Source organism: Nansenia antarctica, assembly GCF_963989245.1.
Source record: "Nansenia antarctica genome assembly, chromosome: 12".
In the NCBI taxonomy this organism is placed as follows: Eukaryota; Metazoa; Chordata; class Actinopteri; order Argentiniformes; family Microstomatidae; genus Nansenia; species Nansenia antarctica.
This window is the reverse complement of record NC_137682.1, coordinates 3,451,153-3,474,864: the sequence shown is the minus strand read 5'-3', so window position 1 is coordinate 3,474,864 and position 23,712 is coordinate 3,451,153. Positions and strand designations below refer to the sequence as shown.

Here is a 23,712-nt window from a genome sequence, read left to right as displayed (position 1 = left end):
AACAACACAACACTATCAGATGCAGCATCAGTGACGTTAGAATTATAAGGTTCTATCTCCATTTGTCAAAATTGAGTTTTTTTACATAATCTGATCCATTAGGTGTTTATTAATGCCTGTGTGGTGTTTTTTTTAAAATGTTGACATTTTTGAGTTAGTAATTCATAAAAAACAAAGGTTCCATCTCACAAAACATAATGGAATGTAAAAACTTTGACGCTCAATATCTCTGAACTACCCTAAACGGAGATATAACCTTATCATTCTAAACGGAGATAGAACCTTATCATTCTAAACGGAGATAGAACCGTATCATTCTAAACGGAGATAGAACCATATCATTCTAAACGGAGATAGAACCTTATCATTCTAAACGGAGATAGAACCTTATCATTCTAAACGGAGATAGAACCTTATCATTCTAAACGGAGATAGAACCTGATCATTCGAGGTAACTGCTAGCTAATAATATGTTTGGACGTTTGGATCTATTATTAGTGATGAAATCACTTCATTCATGCATGCCACTTATTCTCAGTGATGTCTTTGGCATATCTAATAAATGCATCATGGAACAATGCAGCCAGTTTGAGATGGCAGCTAACTAACTACATCTACTGTGTTAATAACTTGTCAGCCACCCAGAGCTGACACCACAAAACTGAATACCATTGTTGTCATTATCTCCCAGGCATCTACCAACCACATGACTGTCATCATGGCTAATCGGCTTGAAGCTATTTTTGTCATGGTAGTAAAGGCATGATTAGCTACCATGATAGTTGTGCCATACATCTGCCCCTCATAGCTCTTAGCTTGGGTTAGCTAGCTAATTAGATTAAAGCCTGATGTCTATCCATCCTGTATTATTATTTAGTCGTCTTCCTTATTTACTATCTGAGTGAGCCCGTACATTAGGCAAATTCGAATCATGCAATTGATTTGCAATGTCATTTTACATTATCAGACTTATAGTAAGTGTGAATGATATTTTTCTTTTTCTTTTTTGTTGCCACTTTGACTTTCTCTTGCAGTCTTACAGAAGTATTGCAACAATGGAGCCCTTGGATGGATGCAAAGTCGTGACAAATAACTCTCCCTCAAGTGACACCCACAGCGACCCTGCTGCCCAAAACTCTGTCGACGGGGGAGGGCACCCTTGGGAGGTAACAGACATGGCCCGACTCCGCCGTTTCCTCTGCTACGGCTCTGAGGGTGGCGTGTACAGCACCAAGGACAAGGAGCCCTGTCTGGGGATGGAGAGCGCACTGGCTCTGCTCTCCCTGCTCCAGGAAGGCCGGGGCTGCGAGGTGGTGGACGAGATCAAGAGGTTTAGTAGTCAGGAGGAGGGGAGGGCGAGGAGAGCGGTCAGGTGCAACCCTTCCCTCTTCGCCCTGGCCGTGTGCTCCCAGCACTCGGACCTGAAGACCAAGCAGGCGGCGTACCGAGCCCTGAGGGAGGTGTGCCACGGGGACCCCACGCACCTCTTCTCTTTCGTCCAGTTCAAGAAGGAGCTGAAGGAGGGGATGAAGTGCGGGATTTGGGGACGGGCCCTGCGGAAAGCCGTGTCCGACTGGTACAACGAACAGGACGCCATGAGCCTGGCGCTGGCGGTGACCAAATGTAAACAGAGAGGCGGCTGGTCTCACCAGGATCTGTTCAGGCTCTCGCACATGAAGCCTGCGAACGAAGGTGAGCTTGTAAACACAGACACGTCGTGACATTAGAATTATAAGGTTCTATCTCCGTTTTTGGTCAAAATTGAGTTTTTTTACATAATCTGATCCATTAGGTGTTTCTTAATGCCTGTGTGGTGTTGTTTTTAAAATGTTGACGTTTTTGAGTTAGTAATTCATAAAATACAAAGGTTCCATCTCACAAAACATAATGGAATGTAAAAACTTTGACGCTCCATATCTCTGAACTACCCTAAACGGAGATAGAACCTTATCATTCTAAGCTCACGACTCGACTGTACATGCCAAATATGTGTACAGAGTTTGGACATAATAAATACAGTTCAGGTTGTTTCATGGTACAGACTATTTATGCGTGTATAAGTCTTGGATAGCCTCAAATGGATAAAAACGCCCAAAAGATCAGATTCGTTTTTAAATCTAAATCAAGACTTCTAATAGGCTTAGGTACTGTAATTTCAAGACCAAGAGAGGTGATCATCAATACATGCAATTGTTTTATTTATGCTGACTAATTTGCTTTGCATTCAGCAATTACTTTGATCAGTAAATACGTAACGAAAGGGTGGAAGGAAGTCCAGGTGGCCTACGCCGATAAGGAGAATTCGGAGGAGGTCGTCAAAGTCCTGTCGTATCTGGAGGTGGTGGAGAAGGTCAAACACAGCACTGACGAGATGGAGGTCGTCCATCTGATAGAGGAACACAGGCTGGAGAGAGAACAGCTGCTGACCAATTATCTCAAGTCCAAAGAGGTTTGCAGTACACTAACCCAATGTAGAAGCACTACTTGATGTAATGCTTAGTTCACTGAGGTGATTAAAAATTATTAAATGTTTTTTTAGACCTCAAATGTTGTCCAATGATGTTGTGATGATTCCATGTCCCAAGCTAATCTGTTGTAGATATAAGAATATAATACAGTATGCCGTATACATGCCACAATTCCATATTAAATTATTTTTGTCTCATAATCTCAATGGATCCATATTTGTGTTGTGTAGACTTTCTTCCAAGTCTGATTTAATCGTATTTTTTCCCATTGGAGGTGTGGAGAGCTTTGTTGAAGGAAATGCCCGTGGCGTCGGTGCTGAGAACCCTGGGTAAGATGACAGCCGACAAAGTTCTAGAACCAGGCAGCTCGGATGTGGCGGCGGTTTGTGAGAGGATCCAGAGTGAGTCGGCTCTGAAGAAGGTGAGACCTGATCTGTTGTCCCTCACTCTCAAACAAATGGGATTCATTTACTCTGCTGTCTGCATTTCGACATGCAAATACAGTGGGGAAAATAAAGTATTCAACTTTATTATTATTATTTTTACTTTTCAACATTATTTTAATTCAACATATGGACAAAAGTATTGGGACACCTGAACATCACCATCAACGTCTTGAAGCTGTCATTGGAAACTAAGGCTTCTCCACCAAGTATTAATCAATCAATTTCATTTAGCGTGTCCAACTTTTGCTTGTAGTGGTGATAGGATTAGCAGTATCTAGTCGATCTTGTCGTTCTTGTCGATCTCGTCAATACTCCCAGGGCTGCGACGTGGACGCTCCTTTCATGGCCCCTCGCCATGTGCCAGCCAAAAGCCGCCTTAAATCAAGGAAACGTTTCCTGAAGAGCGTCCCGCCCCTCGGAACACCGAGCACAAGCAGTGAAAGAGTCACTCGGTGGGAAGAAAGGCTTGACAAACTCCCACCAGCAACAACAATGGAGCTAAAGGCGAGCGAGGCACTGCCTCCTGGAGCAGACACCAACTACGCAGCGTGGAAATGCCTAAACAGGATAAGATCTGGTGTTGGACGTACAAAAGCCACTCTCGCCAAATGGGGATACCTAAATGACGGGGACGTTGTGTGTGACTGTGGCACTGAACCACAGACCATGCAGCACCTCCTGATATGCCCCCTGCTGGAGCAGCCCTGCACAGCATCGGACTTGGCAGAGTTCAATGAGAATGGACAGCAATGTGTTCAGCTGTGGTTGAACCACATCTAGCCAAGCCTTGTAACTGACTCTCTTGTGGACACGAAAAGAAGAAGCGTGTCCAAAACTTCTTTCCTGTGTCATTCCCCTTTATTGCACATAAATTGCACAACAATTTCTTTAGCTTTATAATTTTATTGAATTAATACCAATGTCTGGTCTAAATGTCATGTGAATAGCTGCAATGGAAATATGTTGAATTACTAAATCGTTGATGTGTTGAATACTTATTTCTCCCACTGTATATCTTCATGATTTATTGTTGCTGTATGTCTCCCTCCAGACAAAAGTTCACCCCTTCAGTATCCTGATGGCCTCAGAAAACTACAAAAAAGGCCAAAGCAATCGAGGGACAGTGCAGTGGGAGCCAGACAGTGACATCCTTAAAGCACTGGACTCTGCCTTTTACAAAAGCTTTATGGTAGGTTGATCCTCTCATCTGGTAGCACTCGTATTGCAGCTTATACAACAGTTAGTTCCGACCAAGTAATTTGATTGGACAAGAGGCATTCCATGAGTGCTGATAGACAGTATAACAGCACTGGGACTTTTAACTATATGTATCACTCCGCCGCACAGATGTTCTACTAAATGACCGTTAATTAGACTACATGTTTGTGTTCAGGTTACTAGGCAACAGTCCATTTGAAGTTCAGTTGCTGAACTATTTTTTGTTTATTTTTATGATTAAATAAACAAACAAATCATAATCTGTTGGCGCTTATTACTGTTAACTAATAAATCGCGCTGTAGAACTGTTGTATAAAAGCAATATCACACTCGAGGTCATGCTGTTGAATAATGTAATGAATATCATTGTGGCCTGCGGCCTCGTACCTACGACCGAATCACAGCCGTGCTGATATTCAGTATAACACACTCCCTCTCGTGTGATATTGCTTAAGCAGCATTGTAAATGACTCACTCCAAGCATACTGCACTGAGGGAGCATTAGATTGCACTGGCTAATGATGTCTGCGACCAAAACAGATCTAGATTGGACATTCCCTTTAAATAACTAGAACCGGCAGAGAGAGATGGAGAGAGAGAGAGATGGAAAGAGAGAGAGAGAGAGAGATGGAGAGAGAGAAATGGAGAGAGAGGGAGAGAGATGGAGAGAGAGAGATAGAGAGAGAGTAAGATAGAGAGAGAGTAATTGTAATTAACTAGCTTTCACTCTACTCTTGTAGTGTTCCCAAATGCAAATGTGTTTGTTCCCTTAGAACGTGGAGCCCGTGGGTAAGCGGTTTGCCGTGGCGGTGGACGTCAGCACGTCTCTGAGCAGCACTGTCCCGGGGACCTCCGCTAGCACCGCCGTCACGGCCGCAGCCATGACTATGGTGAGGCACCGCTCCCACCACCCCTAGCCATGACTATGGTAACTAGGCACCACTCCCACCACCCCTAGCCATGACTATGGTAACTAGGCACCACTCCCACCACCCCTAGCTGCATTCAGAAGCATGGGAAGGGTTAAGGCTATACTTAATTATTGCTTTATTAGCTGCATTTCTCAGTATAGTTAAGAGGTGTAGAGGCTTCCCATCTCTGGAGGATGTCGGGGTCAAGGAAAGGGTCTGTTGACACATCGTGAGCTTAGAATGATAAGGTTCTATCTCCGTTTAGGGTAGTTCAGAGATATTGAGCGTCAACGTTTTTACATTCCGTTATGTTTTGTGAGATGGAACCTTTGTATTTTATTAATTACTAACTCAAAAATGTCAACATAAAAAATAAAAAATAAACACACAGGCATTAATAAACACCTCATGGATCAGATTATGTAAAAAACTAAATTTTGACAAAAATTTAGATAGAACCTTATAATTCTAACGTCACGACATTCTTAGGGTCAAGGAAAGGGTCTGTTGACACATTCTAAGGGTCTGTGCCACATTAATTCCCAGGTGCCATAGTCTCAAGGGTGGGCAGGCGTTCCAGGAATGCTCTGTTAAGAGACAAGCCATAACAGTTTATCGTTCCAGGACCAGGCAGCATTATGGAACTCTGTACGCTGGTGAAGTGAAACGTCATTGGACGTGCTCAGCGCTGTAACGCTGATAATACAGATATCTGGCTGTCAAAATTGATCCCACTGTAATAGCCACGTTACTTGTACCAGTACACGTCACAAATATCAAATAACATATATTTTATTTACTAAAATAGCTATATTTACTAACAGTAGCGGACTCAGGCTGTTTGAAGGGCAGGGGCGAAAAGAAAAAAAGGGCACCTACTGGACAACATGGGACCCCATCAGTGCACATGGTCAAGTTTAGACCATTGGAAGGGCAGCCAATAGGGCACATCCTCTAATTTTGCCACTCAAAAGGGCACTTTAGTGCGACGTTTTTCAACTGTGGGGCCACATGGTCAAATTTAGACCATTGGATGGGCATCAATAGGGCACATTCTCTAATTTTCGCCACTCAAAAGGGCATTTTTGCCACTCAAAAGGGCACTTAAGAGAGACGTTTTTCAACCGTGGGGGCACCAGGAGGGGCAGTCGCCCCCCCCCCCGAGTCCGCCAGTGTTTACTAATCTCCTATGGAGCTTCTAATACAAACTTGCTATGTTTGTCTCCAGACAGCTGTTGTTGTTATGGTGTTCTTTGATTATGATGCAATCACTTTACTTTACCAGCGTATTATTATTTATGATGAATTGGGCATTATTTATACGTTTTTCTCCCTTTTAACAATACATTTTGTTCCTAAACACGGTCATCCACAGTCATTGGGGACTGGTTATGTATGCCATGCATGTTTGTATCGATCACAGGTTATCGCACGGACAGAGGTAGATGCACTGATCCTGGCGTACTCCGAGGGAGCTGTGGTTCCTTGCACCATTTCAGCAGACATGTCCGTGGCTCAAGCTACAGCTGAGCTGGTCAAGGTATGGATGTGTTACCTGTGTGGATGTGTTACCTGTGTGGATGTGTCACCTGTATGGATGTGTTACCTGTATGGATGTGTTACCTGTATGGATGTGTCACCTGTGTGGATGTGTCACCTGTATGGATGTGTTACCTGTGTGGATGTGTTACCTGTGTGGATGTGTCACCTGTGTGGATGTGTTACCTGTGTGGATGTGTTACCTGTGTGGATGTGTTACCTGTGTGGATGTGTCACCTGTGTGGATGTGTTACCTGTATGGATGTGTCACCTGTATGGATGTGTTACCTGTGTGGATGTGTTACCTGTGTGGATGTGTTACCTGTATGGATGTGTCACCTGTATGGATGTGTTACCTGTGTGGATGTGTCACCTGTATGGATGTGTTACCTGTGTGGATGTGTTACCTGTATGGATGTGTCACCTGTATGGATGTGTTACCTGTGTGGATGTGTCACCTGTGTGGATGTGTTACCTGTATGGATGTGTTACCTGTGTGGATGTGTTACCTGTATGGATGTGTCACCTGTATGGATGTGTTAGCTGCATCACAGGATGTGTATGGATGTGTCACCTGCATCACAAAGTACCTCCTAGAAATTCAGAATTTTATCAATACACTTTTGTGACGACAAATATTGAAACCCATTTTGGGTGAATGACCACTCTTGAACTTATAATCCTCCAAATATCCTAGTCTCATCCCTACGGGAGCCCTCCAGCATGAAGCAAAGCAACAAAAAAAAAAAAGCTGCACTAAGTTTGTCTTTTCGACCACTTACTATCTTGTCAGCGAGTCCAACAAGCAAGTTACCAGTAAGCAAGTTCACCAAACTCCCGTTAATCTTTCAGTTAATTTCTTCAGTGCTACAGGAGCAGCATATAGTTGTCACAAGCCCAGAGCGCCCTCTCGCGGCTGTTGACGGTAATGTTTACCGTCATGTCAGTCAGTATGAAATGATGTCAGTCATGTCAGTCAGTATGAAATTATATATATTTTGATATATAAGTTGCACCTGACTAAGTCGCAGGACCAGCCAAACTATGAAAAAAAAAGTGTCCGGAAAATACGGGTAGGTCAAAACTTTAATAATAATAATAATAATAATTCATTACATTTATATAGCGCTTTTCCGGGGCTCAAAGACGCTTTAGGAGCTACACTTTCTTTTTTGTTGCTTTATGCTTCAGGGCTTCCGTACATTCTCAATGTTTGAAACCAGTTATCTACTCATGTGATGGGACACTGTCTGCACTGTCATCACCCACTCAATGTCAACAACCATCTGTCCCAGATCCCCAGTGGGAATACAGACTGTGCTCTGCCCATCCTGTGGGCCTCAGAGCAGGGCAAGGCCGTGGATGTGTTCATCATCTTCACCAACAACGAGGCCTGGTATTGTCATGCCAACCCTGCAGAGACTCTGAGGATGTACAGACAGGTGAGTCCATGCACGCACCAGGGTATCCGCCAGGGTATCCGGGGTGTCTTTAAAAGTATTAAAAAGTCTTCTCACAATTTTATGAGGTCTTGAATTTTGTAGGTATTTTTCTGAATTAGACTCTGTCCAAAGATTTTGAGTCCTAAAAACTTTTAGTAAAAGTTTGTGAATTTATTAGTTTTATTAAAAAACAAAGATGAACCGGAAATTCTGTTGTATGATAGTGGTCTAGTGAGTCTATTGCAAACTAAAACTGTTAAGTTAAAGGTGTCACTGATGTCAACGGTTACAGCTCCAAGTGGCGGTGAGGTCTGGAAAAATATTGACAAGGTCTTTAAAAAGTCTTAGAAAGGTATTGAAATTAACCTCAAGATTCCTGTATATACCCTGAGTAGGTAACATAGACACGGCTGTTCTAGTGTCTGTCACTTAGATCCAACTGTCACTTTCAAATTAACCTCAAGATTCCTGTATACACCCTGACGCACTGAGTTAGTCCCTAGAGAGAAGGGTGGTGCTGTGGTGGTATACCACTGTACTCTACGCTGCTCTGTCAGTAAATAACTACCATTTGCTGAGCTGACATTGCTGAAATTCCTCCCTGAACTCTCAGATATTTTGGTCACACTAATCATCACATTGCCCAGATATCATGTGAATACATTGAATTCCAAATGTTTTGTGTGTGTGAGTGTAATGTCTGTAATTTACATATAATTACCTAACTAACAAATTTGAGACAATATTATAGCATCATAACTTGAATCATTGTTTTATGCATCTTGTCGTCAGCCATGTACAGTACATCTGGGTAATTGCATTGTTACCAAAGCAGTTCTACATTGTCTATAGAGCAACCGTGCCACATCATTTGCAAAAAAATACTATATGTACTTGCAGGGGTCATTTGTCCTTGTATTTTCAAACATCTTCAGGTTACACCTTAACTGCTCCTCCTGAGACATCTTCTGCCCCTCAGCACTGCGTCTCCTAAAGACACCCGCTTTCCCCTCTAATTTCTATTGCCCCCCTTGTACTGTTTCTCCAGTGTAAAAAAAAAAAAGTTTAGAAGAAGGTGATAGGAGAAGGTTTTTCCTTCTATCAATGGCCCCGGGCCTGAGCTGGATTACTCTTCCTGCTACGACTGGTGGATTGATGAATTCACTTGCTTAGTATTCAAATGTATTGATTGTAAGTCGCTTTGGAATAAGGCGTCTGCTAAATGCCAAAAATGTAAATGTAAATGTATTTTGTTTCTGCAGAAAACGGGAATCTTTTCTAAGTTAATGGTGTGTGGGTTGACCTCAAGCGGGCTCTCAGTCGCTGACCCAGAGGACAGGGGCATGCTGGACGTCTGCGGCTTCGACCTCGGAGCTGTGGACGTCATCCGTACCCTCGCCCTGGATCTGATCTGAGAACAGTTTCGGAACAGTGGAAAAAAAGGAAAAGATTGACTGAATGGAAGAAATACTGGAAAAAAGGACTTAGCGTGTAGAGTGCCTAAGAGAGCACAGATTCAGGGGCGCTTAGGTGGCGTAGCGGTTTAAGCGTTGACCATGTAACCGCAGGGTCCCCGGTTCGATTCTGGCCGGGGACATATCCTGCATGTCATCCCTCCTCTCTCTCTCACCCATCCTTCCTGTCTAAATCTCTACTGTATCTGTCAATAAAATGAAAAAATATGAGTGGAACTGCCCCACTCAGAAATAGTAACTTTAAAAAAACGCACAGATTCAAAACATATTGATATTTACAATACAGCTTTTTGGGGGGTTTATGATCATTATTAGTCAGATTATGATGTGTCCAGCAGGCTGGACTAAATTAGGGACAAATATGTGTAGTTATTATCTGAAATGTTGTAAAAGGATGGCTGTATACAATGCCATCTTATACAGTATGCTGTTAGATAGACTTTATTTGTCATTGCTACAGTACAGGTACCAACCAACGAAATTTAGGAGTTGCATATGACACTACAAGAAATAATCTACACAGTACCCCTAAGGAATACAGTTCCTTTTTCAAGACAATAATTACATTATTTGAGAAGACTGTTTGCTGCTGGCAAGATGGGATTAAAATGTTTAATTTTAGACAAGGATTGAAGGTTCAGGAGACCTGTACATTGTATGTGAAGTGCCTGTCTAGGCATACAACATGTATGAGGAAACCACTAGATGGCGCTATTGTGTATCTCTTGATATGTTTTAGGAAGAGTGATTGGCCTTTATTAGCCATTGAAGTATGTCTCTCTGTTGTGTGTAGCATTGTTATAAATGTGTATGAGTAAACGGGAGGGAAATTGGTGAAATGTAAAGTAAAACACTGAGGATACATAGAGAGACATGAAGTCAGTTGTAATTTAATGTGTGAAAAATCCTCATCTGATTTTTACCAGATGTTCTGTGAGACGTTAAGAAAATGAACACAAAGAATTCCAGTGATTGGGCGCTTTGATTTGGGGTCATCCGGTAATGACCAAGCCTGACCACTATACTAACCAACTTTAATTTGTTATATTTATGTAATAATGTTCAAAACGTATGCATTTCTGAGGTCTACATGATGTAATTACCCTCGGTGCACTTACCGGTACATTTGACAAGTGACGGCTATTTTATTTGACAAGCGAAGGGAACATTTGATGCCAATGTTTGGGACCTATTTTTTTTATCTTGTAGCAGTTTATTGTAAATCAGAAAGGTGGATTACTTCCCTGCTATCTAGTGATTTCTATGCATTACCAATGGCTTCTTCCATTGCTGTGTGTTGTTAAATAGTCTAACCAAGGTAATGTTACAGTCTATGAAGACTGAAGCTGCTAGGAGCACATTATATGTATTTCTGTAAGAGTTTTTTAAAAAGAAAACACTAATGTAAGAATGTCAGACATGAAAAGAACTATGTTTCCATTGTAATAGATGTAACTGAATGTACATTTTGCAATACCTGTTTCACAAGTATAGGTTTGAACTGCAATGCTTTATATTTCTTCAGACATTGAATGACTAAATGTGATGATGTGTTATTATGAAAATGCTTTACTTTTAGGGATCAATTCAATTTGGGAATGACAGCTGAAGCTACAGGGAAATTCAGTGGCCGATACAATAACTCTTCCCTTAGGTTGTCTGCCGTTGTATTTCAACCAACCCATATTTAAAAACAACACAGAAATCATCTGACTGATTTCTGAAAACCCTTTTTTATTACTTGCTTGTTATTTTGATCATTTCCAATATAAAGGCACTCAGTCCCATAATCCTATGTTATGGCGAAATTGGTGTGAAAGTAGATATGTTCACAAAACATGCTTTTAATTTGAGGGTTAATTGACAGGTTTATTGACTATAGGCCTAGTAGTTTTGCATACTTTGTACACTATGCTCACTGTGTAAAGAAAACACTGATGGAAACATGGGGGAGTTAAATTGCAGTACATGAGAATATACATGAGTAGGCTACATTGTCCTGAGTGCTTCTGATTTAGTGGGCACCCTCAGTATAGAGATCCAATACAATTTAGTGGTCTGAAAGCTGAATTAGTTAGAAATGCAGGCCTTATGTTAAATAATATCATAGAATATCATACAAATTAATTTAAGGTTATTTCAATGTATAGCCTGTTGTTGAATCCAGAATTGCATGTGCAATGCATACATCAGCAATATTTTGTCAATGTCAACACTAATAAAAGCATTTTGTGTGCATCTCTTTGATTTTGTGTCCAAAAAGAGTAGGCTATTATTGTTTTTAGTAATGTTGGTTCATACTTGAATGCTTGAATACACTTGAAGTGTTTTTGGGGCTTAACTAAAACCTGGCAGCGCCTCAGTGACCAGGTTTAAACACATTCACACATATTCTTTAATGTGCACTCACTGCATAAGAAATGGCTCTATACACCAAAAGTTTGGATTTGAAATCAAATGGAGGCATTTGCTTGTGTTTGAGCAGACAAGATGTTTCTGTACACTTCAGAAATTCAGAGATATTGAGCGTCAAAGTTTTTACATTCCATTATGTTTTGTGAGATGGAACCTTTGTATTTTATGAATTACTAACGAAAAAATGTCAACATTTTAAAAAATAACACCACACAGGCATTAATAAGTTACACCTAATGGATCAGATTATGTAAAAAAAACTAAATGTTGACAGAAATGGAGATAGAACCTTATATTTCTAACGTCACGAGATGGTAGACTCTGAACATTCACGCCTTCTAGAATGTGGAGTGCGCATTCTGGAGTGTTCCTGATGTGTGGGACAGTTGTTTTGGCAGTTAATTATGGTGAGCATTCTTCGGTCATCCACTGTAGAAGTCTTCCATGGCCTACCAGCCCGTTTGCGATTTCTGAGCTCAACTGTGTGTTTTTTCTTTTTTTTCTTGATGTTCCAACCTGTTGATTTTGCCAAGCCTAAGGTTTTGGTTGTGACCTTTTTTTCAGCCTAATAATAGCTTCCTTGATTTTCATTGACACCTCTTTGGTCCCATTGAGACACCAGAAATCTTTATTACATTCTATTAATGTTTTATTCATATTTTATCAGTTCTCTTTTACCCTTCTAATTCCTACTTAATTCCATAACTGCTTATGTTACCAGTGAAGACAAGAGCAGGTGATCTCCAATTGACAATTGGTTTTATTGTGAAATTATTGTGATTGAAGGGGGGGGGGGATTTCTGAGGAAAAAAGTCAGAATTTTTTCCTCTGAAATTCTGACTTTAATCTCAGAAATTCTGACTTCAATCTCAGAAATTCTGACTTTAAACTCAGAATAATAACCCCCCCCCCCTTTCGGGAGAAAAAACAACAACTTGTGTTGGTGGCCTTAATACTCTTCCGTAGTAACGCATTGTGATCAGGCAGTTCGTCAGACCGCATGCTGTTGATAAGTGGAGGGGTCCTGGCGGAGTCCCACTAGGCGAAGCCAGCAGGTGAAGATGGCGGACGTGCTCAGTGTCCTCCGCCTGTACAACGTCCAGAAGAAAGACATCGTCGCCAAGGGAGAGGAGGTCATATTCGGAGAGTTCTCCTGGCCCAAGAACGTCAAAACCAACTATGTCATTTGGGGGTAAGGTTATAACTTATTACCTCGAATGAATCGGGATTGCACCGACCATCGCTAACCTAAGCTAAGCTAAGCTAACGTTAGCTTGTTAGCCACTTGACTGTTGTTGCGAAAACTTTTTTATTGCCCTGCTTGTAAAGAAGTGCTGCTGTGAGAACAACTCTTATGTAACTGGCTAGCTAACTATCAACCTAGTTGGTTACCTCAGCTATGTGGAGACTTTATTTTACTTTATTATTTTCTATGATCATATGCGTCCAAATACTGTTATTGCGGAGGAAGGATGTGTTGGTTTGTAAACTAGTCAGTGTTGTCAGTGTTTAGCTATCAGGCCAGCCAGCTCGTGAGCTTAGAATGATAAGGTTCTATCTTAGAATGATAAAGGTTCTATCTTAGAATGATAAAGGTTCTATCTTAGAATGATAAAGGTTCTATCTTAGAATGATAAAGGTTCTATCTTAGAATGATAAAGGTTCTATCTTAGAATGATAAAGGTTCTATCTTAGAATGATAAAGGTTCTATCTTAGAATGATAAGGTTCTATCTTAGAATGATAAGGTTCTATCTTAGAATGATAAAGGTTCTATCTTAGAATGATAAAGGTTCTATCTTAGAATGATAAAGGTTCTATCTTAGAATGATAAAGGTTCTATCTTAGAATGATAAAGGTTCTATCTTAGAATTATACGGTTCTATCTTAGAATGATGGGGTTCTATCTTAGAATGATGAAGGTTCTATCTTAGAATGATGAAGGTTCTATCTTAGAATGATAAAGGTTCTATCTTAGAACGATAAGGTTCTATCTTAGAATGATAAAGGTTCTATCTTAGAATGATACAGGTTCTATCTTAGAATGATAAAGGTTCTATCTTAGAATGATAAAGGTTCTATCTTAGAACGATAAGGTTCTATCTTAGAATGATAAGGTTCTATCTTAGAATGATAAGGTTCTATCTCCGTTTAGAATGATACGGTTCTATCTCCGTTTAGAATGAGAAGGTTCTATCTCCGTTTAGAATGAGAAGGTTCTATCTCCGTTTAGGGCAGTTCAGAGATATTGAGCGTCAAAGTTTTTACATTCCATTATGTTTTGTGAGATGGAACCTTTGAGTTTTATGAATTACTAACTCAAAAATGTCAACATTTTAAAAATAACACCACACAGGCATTAATAAACACCTAATGGATCAGATTATGTAAAAAACTCAATTTTGACAAAAATTGAGATAGAACCTTATAATTCTAACGTCACGAGCTGTCTGCATTAGTTTTGACAAGCCCCATCATCAATTCAATTCAATTCAACTTTATTCGCCATGTGCAGTGCACTAGGAACATGATTTGGTATTCTACCATACTAAACAAGCTACAGTACATACAAAAAAAGACGACAACACGACAATACTCAAGACAAAATATACAGTACCAATATGAGTGGATATTATGAATAAATACTGTACAAATGGGTAGCAAATGCAATACGATGTGTAGCCATGTATGTGAATTAAATGCATTACAAATGCACAAATGTCACCATACCTTCACCTGAATCCAATAACAGGTACGGTCACGTGCAATCGTGTTATCCTTGATGTCACGGAAGTAACAAGCTAGAGTGATCAGACTGCAACAAAGCTAGAATCAGATGAATGTTTTCTTGTTTGTTCAATTACAACACTTTGGTGTGAATAGTTAACCCAGAGAGCAGGTCATAAGACTAGACTTGTTTTCAGATCAAGAGCTGGGTGGGTGGTGTGTAATCATGAAACATCACTGGTATAGCTAACATTTATGTTATGGCAGTCATTTGTTATGATTAGGCAATTTGTCTCCTTGTCTATATGTTACGGTACATGTGGGAAAACTAGGGTTAGGGTTAGGTGCTACGTCGACTTGGTACATGCTGGCATGTCTAACCCTAATCCTAACTCTTACCCTTACCGTAGCACCCTAGCACCTAACCCTAACCCTAGTTTTCCCACATGTACCGTAACATATATATCGCTCCACATGTAGAATGCCTCAATGTTCAATTGTTATTTTCATATTTTCAACCCTAGAACTGGTAAAGAGGGTCAGCCCAAGGAGTACTACACTCTGGACTCTATCCTGTTCCTGCTCAACAATGTGCATCTCCCTCATCCATCCTACGTGCGACGGGCTGCAGTAAGTCACTGAAATATTTATACTTTATATAAATTGCAGGACCACGGACCAACGTCTTCAACTCTTTATTGTATGTCTTTTCACCGTCCTCTATCGGATCCGTAAAAACCAACTGTCACACTGTTACCATGGCAACTACAGGCGTCCATCAAGGACCTCCTGCTAGGCATTGTTATTAAGATGTCCCAACCTGGGTCATAAAATGTAACTTAAATTATATTGGTAATTAAACATTCATATGTCATGAATATTACAGTCACTCTTATTGAACTAAATGTCTAAATGTCTTTACTCCGCACATGCTAAATGTCTTTACTCCGCACATGCTATGTACCGTCTCCTCGCTAGCTCCACTTACATTTTCATTTTTGGCATTTAGCAGACGCCTTTATCCAAAGCGACTTAAAAATACATTTGTCTAAGTAAGTGAATCATGTATCCATCATCAGTCATCGCAATAAAAATAATCTCTACTCGGGGCTACCAGGGGCCATTGGCAGTCATAATGCTAGAAGAAGGAAGAATTTTATTAATATACATACAGTAGTAGAGAAACTGAACAGAGGGAGGTTTCAGGAGGGACGGTTAAGGTGTAGCCTTAAGACATCATGGGTCTAAAGTCTATGGTGGAAGATAGTGAGTGACTCACTAGCTGTGGTGTAATGGGTATTATATTCATAGGCTTAATAGAGACTTGAATGTTGTATTAAAATGTGTTTTTGTGGTCACCTACAGACAGAGAACATTCCGGTGGTCAGAAGACCTGATCGAAAGGGCTTGCTGTCTTATCTCAATGGGGAAAGTTGTAAGTATGAACATTGTGTGTGTGTGTGTGTGTGTGTGTCGTCTGTGTGTGTGTGTGTGTGTGTCTGTCTCTGTGTCTGTGTGTCTGTGTCTGGTGTGTGTAATCAGAGATTGTTGTAATCAAGGTGATTTCTCTTCACAGCTTCTTCGACCAGTATTGACAGAAGCGCCCCCATAGAGATTGGTTTGCAACGGCCGACACAAGGTACTACGATGCTTGAAACTATTTTTCTTTCTTTCTTAATTATTTTTATTGATTTTTTAGACATGAACATAGACAATACACATTACCGATTGGGTGGTCGGGTGAGCTGGTTCAGATTAGACATGAATAACGGCATGTAGGAAAAACCTATATATATATATATATATAAACAGTAACAAAAACGTAGAAAACGGAGAGCCAAAACGTGGCTCCATCAGCTCCGACACAGCTTGATATACCCACAGGTGGTTCCCACCCACAGTCCATCGTTGATGCTTGAAACTATTTTTGCATCTGCTGTATCTGCAGTCCAGGACAGGCAGTGTTTAACACTGCCTCTGACTCTCGTCCTGTTATTTATCGCACATATGAAATAGATTTGATGACGGACTGCAACAGAGAAGTAGGGATCATTTGAGATGATGTGGAAGTTAAGCATTGAAAAAACGGAAATGGACGTATTGTGCACAGTTGCATAATCGCTGTCTGTCACTGTCTTCCTTTAGTCAAAAGAGGAGCGGACGAGGTCTCATCTGAAGCCAAGAAACCGAGGATAGAGGTAAAGATGGTCACCTCTGGCTGATGTTACACTGCAGCTCAATGGGAGTCGTCTATTGTAACCGTCCTTTTGTAGGCTTTTTTCTAAATTGGCTCTAAAGCCTCGTTGAGCCTTAGTAAACCGAAAATGACAGTATTCAGGGTATCCGCGGTGTCTTGAAAAGTATTAAAGGTTGATAAATCAATTTTGGGAAAAATCAAGACCCTTAATAAGTATTAAAAAGTCTTATCACGATGTTATGAGGTCTTGAATTTTGTAGGTATGTTTCTGAACTAGACTCTGTCCAAAGAGTTTGAGTCCTATTTTTTTTTGGGTAAAAGTTCGTGAATTTGTTAGTTTTATTAAAAAAACTAAGATGAACCGGAAAATTATGTTGTATGATAGTGGTCTAGTCTATCGCAAACTAAAACTGTTAAGTTAAAGGTGTCACTGATGTAAACGGTTACAGCTCGAAGTGGCAGTGAGGTCTGGAAAAATATTGACAAGGTCTTTAAAAAGTCTTAGAAAGGTATTGAAATTAACCTCAAGATTCCTGTATATTCCCTGGTATTCCACCAAGTCATTCTCTTGTCCTGCAGGATGAGGAACGAGTGCGTCTGGACAAGGAGCGTCTGGCTGCTCGTCTGGAGGGCCACAAGGAGGGCATCGTGCAGACTGACCAGATCAGGTACGACTACGAGGCGTCCAACTGTAACACTCTGGTATACCACTAAGTCCTCCTGTCACGTCTGTGGCTTCCATGCCTTTCCTTAGGCAACCAACTCTTGACATACTACTTGATTTGATTATATACCCATATTCAAATAAACAATATGTATCAACACTTCGTGAGCTTAGAATGATAAGGTTCTATCTCCATTTAGGGCAGTTCAGAGATATTGAGCGTCAAAGTTTTTACATTCCATTATGTTTTGTGAGATGGAACCTTTGTATTTTATCAATTACTAACTCAAAAATGTCACATTTTAAAAATAACACCACACAGGCATTAATAAACACCTAACGGATCAGATTATGTTGATGATAGAACCTTATAATTCTAACGTCACGACTTGTTGATATATATTCTGATCTCAAAAGTATACATGAGAGAAGGAGAAACTAGCAGACTTTAGCTTGGACCTAAATTATTTTTGATGAAGAAGGTAGGCCTACATCCTTGTGTTTGGAGAGTATTGCCAAATTCCATCCAAACTCCACTCAAAGCCTCTTGCTGTTATTCTGCTGCACCCAGATCACTGTCAGAGGCCATGTCTGTGGAGAAGATCGCTGCCATCAAGGCCAAGATCATGGCCAAGAAGCGTTCAACCATCAAAACAGATATGGACGAAGACATCACCTTGAAGCAGAGGAGCTTCGTAGACGCCGAAGTAGACGTCACCAGGGACATCGTCAGCAGGGAGAGGGTCTGGAGAACCAGGACCACCATCCTCCAGAGCAGTGGAAAGGTCAGCGGTCAACCAACAGACTGCTGGTTTTGAATGAATGACAGGGGTCAACATTAACGGTTGCCCGATTGCCCGGGGCAAGTAAAACATTCGCCGGGTTTGTTTGCGCGACAGCGATGACGCTGCTGAATCCTGGATCTGTTTATCGGTGTGCAGGAAGAACAACGGACGGCGCAGGCGCCAGACCAGACTAGATGATCGTGGAGTGAAGATTATTAAAGCGTACGCGCCTGTCCACCTGTCTGTCGATCAGCGCGTACGCTTTAATAATAATAATAATATCTTCACGCGCAAACAAACCCGGCAATCGGGCAACCGTTAATGTTGAACCCTGAATGACTACGGCTAGGGAGGGCATGTTGTCAATTGTAAAGAGACTTAGTCATGGCCAGAAATATTGGCACCCCTGCACTTCTGTCAGACAATGCACCACTTCTCCCAGAAAATGTGCTATTACACATGCTTTGGTATTCATGTGTTTATTTTTTGTTTGTTTGTTTGCATTGGAACAAAACAAAAAAGCAGAGAAAAAAGCCAAATCTGATATAATTATAATAATAAAGACTCTTAGACTAATAAATTCAAAGCATTTGGGCTTGGTTATAGAATCCAATCTAGACTCCCCCCCTCCCAACCCTACCCACTCTGGATACATTGTAGCCTGATAAGGCAATGTCAGTGTCAGATATACTTCTTTTGATCCACGATTCACTCAAACCAAGAATATCTGGGTTGGTTTGAAGTACAAATGGTCTGATCTAACCTTTGATATAAACTTCTTACATTTAGGTGAATTATTCCCAGCCCAGTTCCATCCTTTAAAAAAAAAGAAGATTTAAGAGGAGAGAGCTGAGATGGGATTTGAGGTTTGGTAAAAGGTGAAAAACGGTCAACTTAGTAGATGTAGCAGTACACATTAAATGGCAGACAGGGATTCTAACAGTGGTTCTAGTGGGTATGGATTGAGGACTAGCATTGGAGCTAAGAACAAGTTAGTTACTGTCATCAGTCTTTCCCAGAGGGAGTGGAGTATTCCTAACAGTGACCATCAATAATGGGCTTTGAGCACCGTGTCGATGTTTGAATGTAGCAGCCTCGAGCCTACATGGTTGGGATGTGTTCTGTCCTGTTTGAATAACTCCAGTCGATTCCAAATTTTGATTAAAATGTGTTAAAAAAGTCAACATGTTATTTTTAATAATAATGCTTTTATTAATTAATCGAAATTAACGTGTTGAAGTCCCAGCCCTAAAAATTAGACTTTTCTTTTGCTTTTTTGTGTTCCAATGCAAACATGTGAATAACAAAGAATTTGTAATTGCAACAATTTTCGGGGAGAAGTGGTGCGTTATGAGGGAAGTGCAGGGGTGCCAATATGTTTGACTAGTGAACATGCTGACACAGGGAACGTGCGCATGCATTGGGAAATCTCCTCCACCACCATCTTTATGCTGGTGGATACTTGACCATAACTTAATTGGATTTTATGGCTGCAGTGTTCTTTAATGCCTCTAGATGGCAGCATCACATCAAGGGAAATATATTGATTATGGAGAAGTATGCATTAATATTTATTAAGTAATATTTACTTAAATTTTCATTTTTTTCTTTTATTTACAAGGGTTGTGTCTAATTTCTTGGGGCATTTTCTGTTATTCATAAAAAATATAATTAACCATAGTTAACATAAATATAACATTTACCATGTTGGCATTAAAAGGATCAATAGATGTTATACAAGTGCATTGTAACAAGAAATTCACCTTTCATTTTAAACTTTCCACTTTCCCTGGGGGGGGGGGGGGGGGGTCACCCGTTCCTAGCCTAATGTTTATAACAGATGCGGCTCCATGATGCCCAGTAAACCCATGGGCAGCTTACCCATCCCCTTGTCATCACTCACATTGACAGTAGAAGGACCAGAAATGACACATGAAATGCTTCTATTTAGTTTCAAGTTAAAAATAAACTCAGCAATTGAACTGGGGCCTCTTTTATAAAACTGTGCATCGGATTGACATGAAAAGGTTATGTACGTGTAAGACAAAAAGTTTACACACACACTTGGGGAGGCGGAACCCCCCGGTTGTTTTTTCCTGTGACATGTGGGGGAGCTTGTCTTCTGCTAACAGAACAGGCAAATTGTTCATGGCATGTAGCTAAACCTCCGCGAGCAGACTAGTCGCAAGAGTAGCATTTATTGGGGCGCTTAGGTGGCATAGCGTGTTAAGCGCTGACCATGTAACCGCAGGGTCCCCGGTGCGATTCCGGCCGGGGACATATCCTGCATGTCATCCCTCCTCTCTCTCTCACCCATCCTTCCTGTCATAATCTCTACTGTGTCTGTCATTAAAAGGAAAAATATGAGTGGGACTGCCCCACAAAAAAAAAAAAGAACAGGCAAATTGTTAATGGCATGTAGCTAAACCTCCGCGAGCAGACTAGTCTTATATGCAGTGACTGTAGCAAGAGTCTTTATTGAACTAAATGACAGTGCCAATTCACAGAAATGTCATGAAATGTAATGCCAAACAACATTTGTTATGATGAATCCCTTTGCCCCAGTGATTTCGGGGGCATTATTTATGTTTAAGGCTTTTTCGCCCTCATGTATTTCAGGGACTGCAGTCTGGTGACATTGAAGTCTAGTAGTAGTACGGTAGTAGTAGTAGGTATTTTTTAAAGTCTTGAATAGATTCTTTGGGGGGGGATTTTTCTTTTCATTTCAAGAGATGGTGAGAAAAGACATGACAGTTTTATGTTAAAGCAGTTTTTGCATATGACCCTAGTAATAAACAAACAACCATACCAGTTTTACGATTTGTCTTGGTGAAAAAACGACTGAATTCATATTTTATAGGTCAACGGCATTTGTTGTGAAGGGACGCATTTTTTTTTTTTTAAACGTGCCCCATCAATAATTGATGATCAATCTTGTGCTCTTGCAGAATTTCTCCAAAAACATCTTTGCTATCTTGCAATCGGTGAAGGCCAGGGAGGAGGGACGGGCCCCGGAGCAGAGACCAGCACAGAACACCACTCAGGTGGTAAGAGAGCCCATGCACGCTTTGCATTATCCCCTACCCATCTCCCCTAACCCTGCCACCCTCCCTGCCCCCCTGACATGCATACAGCCTCCCCTACCCCTAACCATCTCCCCTGTCCATACCACCCCCCCTCCCCATTAGCTAACTCTGTGTTCCATGTGCCCATGTTATCTGTTGCTTGTTGTTTCTGTGTGTTCCGTTTCTCCCATATTGTCAGTGTCTTTGAGCCTCAGAAAAGCGCTATATACATTTTATGAATTATTATTATTATACAGTCCAGCTATCCTGTTTAGCACTTTTGCATTGTTAATGTAATAGTGCATCCTTGAGAATGAAATCCATAATCGACCCAAGTTAACCTAGCTGAGGAATTCCATAAAATCTATTACCGGTAATACCTCTCCTCACCGTTTTCATTTCAAAGAAATGGAGTTTGAAATTAACTTGTTGTTGTTCTTGTAGAGAAACATTTGTGTGTTACGTCTGAATTCTCAGCTCAGGTGTGATCAACTCAAACTGGATTAACAGAATCAATAATGTTTTTCTACTGTGTGAGTGAAAACAAAATGTTTCTTTTGTTATGAACTAAGTGCAACATTTTGTCTTTTATTTCAAGGACCCGTCCATAAGGAACAAACAGCCCGTTCCAGCTGCGTACAATCGATACGATCAGGAGAGATTCAAAGGAAAAGAGGGTGAGTTGGAACAGGTTATGTTGTCATTGTCAAAGTTTGATTTGTATCTAACAATGATCCTAAATGTGCGCCCCTCTGTGCAAGAATGAATGTGTTGTGTATTGATGTGTACTTATGCAGTGCATATTTTCAGAGAATGTGCATCTTATTATAATCACTAACAGGAATGCAAGCATTGCATTTGACATCTGTGGGTTCACATCTTTTATTTATAACAGAGCCTGTATTTTGTTGACTGATGCAGTGTAAAACCACCTAATGTCAAAACAATTATGTGAATTGCTGTATGCTAGATTCTTTGACAGAAACCTGCATAGTAGGGGGTGTAACGGTTCACGTATTCGAATCAAAAAATCTTCGGTATGGGTCTTTCGATTTGTGTCTGTACCGAACGAATGCAGCATTGCACTGCACGTACAAAACCTTTTTGAAGTAATCTCAGGTAGTGTGTCCGTTAATGGTGGTGTGTTAACGCAGGGGTTCTCAAACCTCTCCTCGGGGACCCCCAACCGCTCCACATATTTGATCTGTTCCACCACCAGCACACCTGATTCAACTAATCAAGTACAAACCGTAATTGCTTTGCACTTGATTAGTTGAATCAGGTGTGCTGGTGGTGGAACAGATCGAATATGTGGAGCGGCTGGGGCGCCCCGAGGAGAGGTTTGAAAACCCCTGCGTTAATGGATGGTATTATACGGCTTGCATATTCACTGCTGTTTGGCTGATTGATTACTGGTTGAGTTGGTTTTGGAGCTGGCATTATCCTGTTTGGGCAGACTCAATGCTGTGTTGTCTCCATGCTGTCAAATAAGGAATGTCCGCTTTGTCTCTGAAGTTGCCGCTGCGCTCCTGATGTGAATATGATGTTTGCTGGTTACTAGGCATACTTTTTACCAATTACATCCTCAAATCCCATTAATGCAATTGAAATAAACATCTTAAAGTAGCCTACAGTCGTAATTCAAAGTAGCAAAGGTGACTAGGCTGCCCAGTGTGGCGTGCGTGCAGCCCTGGACATATGCCATAGTAGCGCATGCGAATCATGAAAGACTATATTTATTATATAGTTCGCATCTAATCGTATCGGATGACAAATAGACATTAAATGGCATATATAGGCTACATACCACGCCAAATACCTATATTATATTTTAATATGATGACCGGAATTTCTCCCGTTTGTCCGACACATTGAAATCCTCCCGGACACGTTGACCGGCACCAATTTTCTCTAACGGAAACCCTGACCGCTGGTCTGTGATAGGTGCTATATAAATAAACTTTGCTTACTTACCTACTTACTATATCAAGGTGGATAAACATTCCATTGTAGCATTTTGAAACGTAACTCTGACAAGTAAGATGCATCACTGATTGAGTAACCTATTGTGTCCTCAGAAACGGAGGGCTTCAAGATTGACACCATGGGGACCTACCACGGCATGACACTGAAGTCGGTGACGGTAAGACCAGTGCTTCTTCCCTTTTTGCTTATGCTGGAGTCTGATATGACCAGGAAGTCACATATTGTGTTTCAGGGTATCCGCGGTGTCTTGAAAAGTATTAAAAGTTGCTAAATACATTTTGGGAAAATCAAGACCCTTAATAAGTATTCAAAAGTCTTATCACGATTTTATGAGGTCTTGAATTTTGTAGGTATTTTTCTGAATTAGACTCTGTC

The 23,712-nt window shown here is 40.8% G+C and overlaps 2 protein-coding genes across 3 annotated transcripts in view; both read left to right on the top strand.

Annotated features, from left to right (window-relative positions):
* Positions 1 to 1,055: 1,055 nt before the first annotated feature.
* Positions 1,056 to 9,439, top strand: ro60 (Ro60, Y RNA binding protein; the record flags this gene model as incomplete). Its single annotated transcript, XM_080543158.1, has 8 exons — positions 1,056 to 1,692; positions 2,229 to 2,449; positions 2,743 to 2,889; positions 3,966 to 4,103; positions 4,906 to 5,022; positions 6,467 to 6,583; positions 7,878 to 8,024; positions 9,287 to 9,439. 8 exons carry the CDS (start codon positions 1,056 to 1,058, stop codon positions 9,437 to 9,439), a joined length of 1,677 nt encoding a protein of 558 aa, XP_080399284.1.
* Positions 9,440 to 12,973: 3,534 nt separating this feature from the next.
* Positions 12,974 to 23,712, top strand: part of cdc73 (cell division cycle 73, Paf1/RNA polymerase II complex component, homolog) — a 31,509-nt gene continuing 20,770 nt past the window's right edge. The window contains exons 1-10 of one of the 2 annotated variants that reach the window (XM_080542749.1): positions 12,974 to 13,106; positions 15,165 to 15,270; positions 16,006 to 16,075; positions 16,217 to 16,279; positions 16,786 to 16,838; positions 17,417 to 17,505; positions 18,073 to 18,286; positions 21,235 to 21,330; positions 21,950 to 22,028; positions 23,430 to 23,494. In XM_080542749.1, coding sequence (XP_080398875.1) covers positions 12,976 to 13,106; positions 15,165 to 15,270; positions 16,006 to 16,075; positions 16,217 to 16,279; positions 16,786 to 16,838; positions 17,417 to 17,505; positions 18,073 to 18,286; positions 21,235 to 21,330; positions 21,950 to 22,028; positions 23,430 to 23,494 — 966 coding nt within the window. In that variant the 5' untranslated portion in view covers positions 12,974 to 12,975. Of the gene's footprint in view, positions 13,107 to 15,164; positions 15,271 to 16,005; positions 16,076 to 16,216; positions 16,280 to 16,785; positions 16,839 to 17,416; positions 17,506 to 18,072; positions 18,287 to 21,234; positions 21,334 to 21,949; positions 22,029 to 23,429; positions 23,495 to 23,712 lie in introns of both variants that reach the window. The other variant, XM_080542748.1, reaches the window with a different exon arrangement.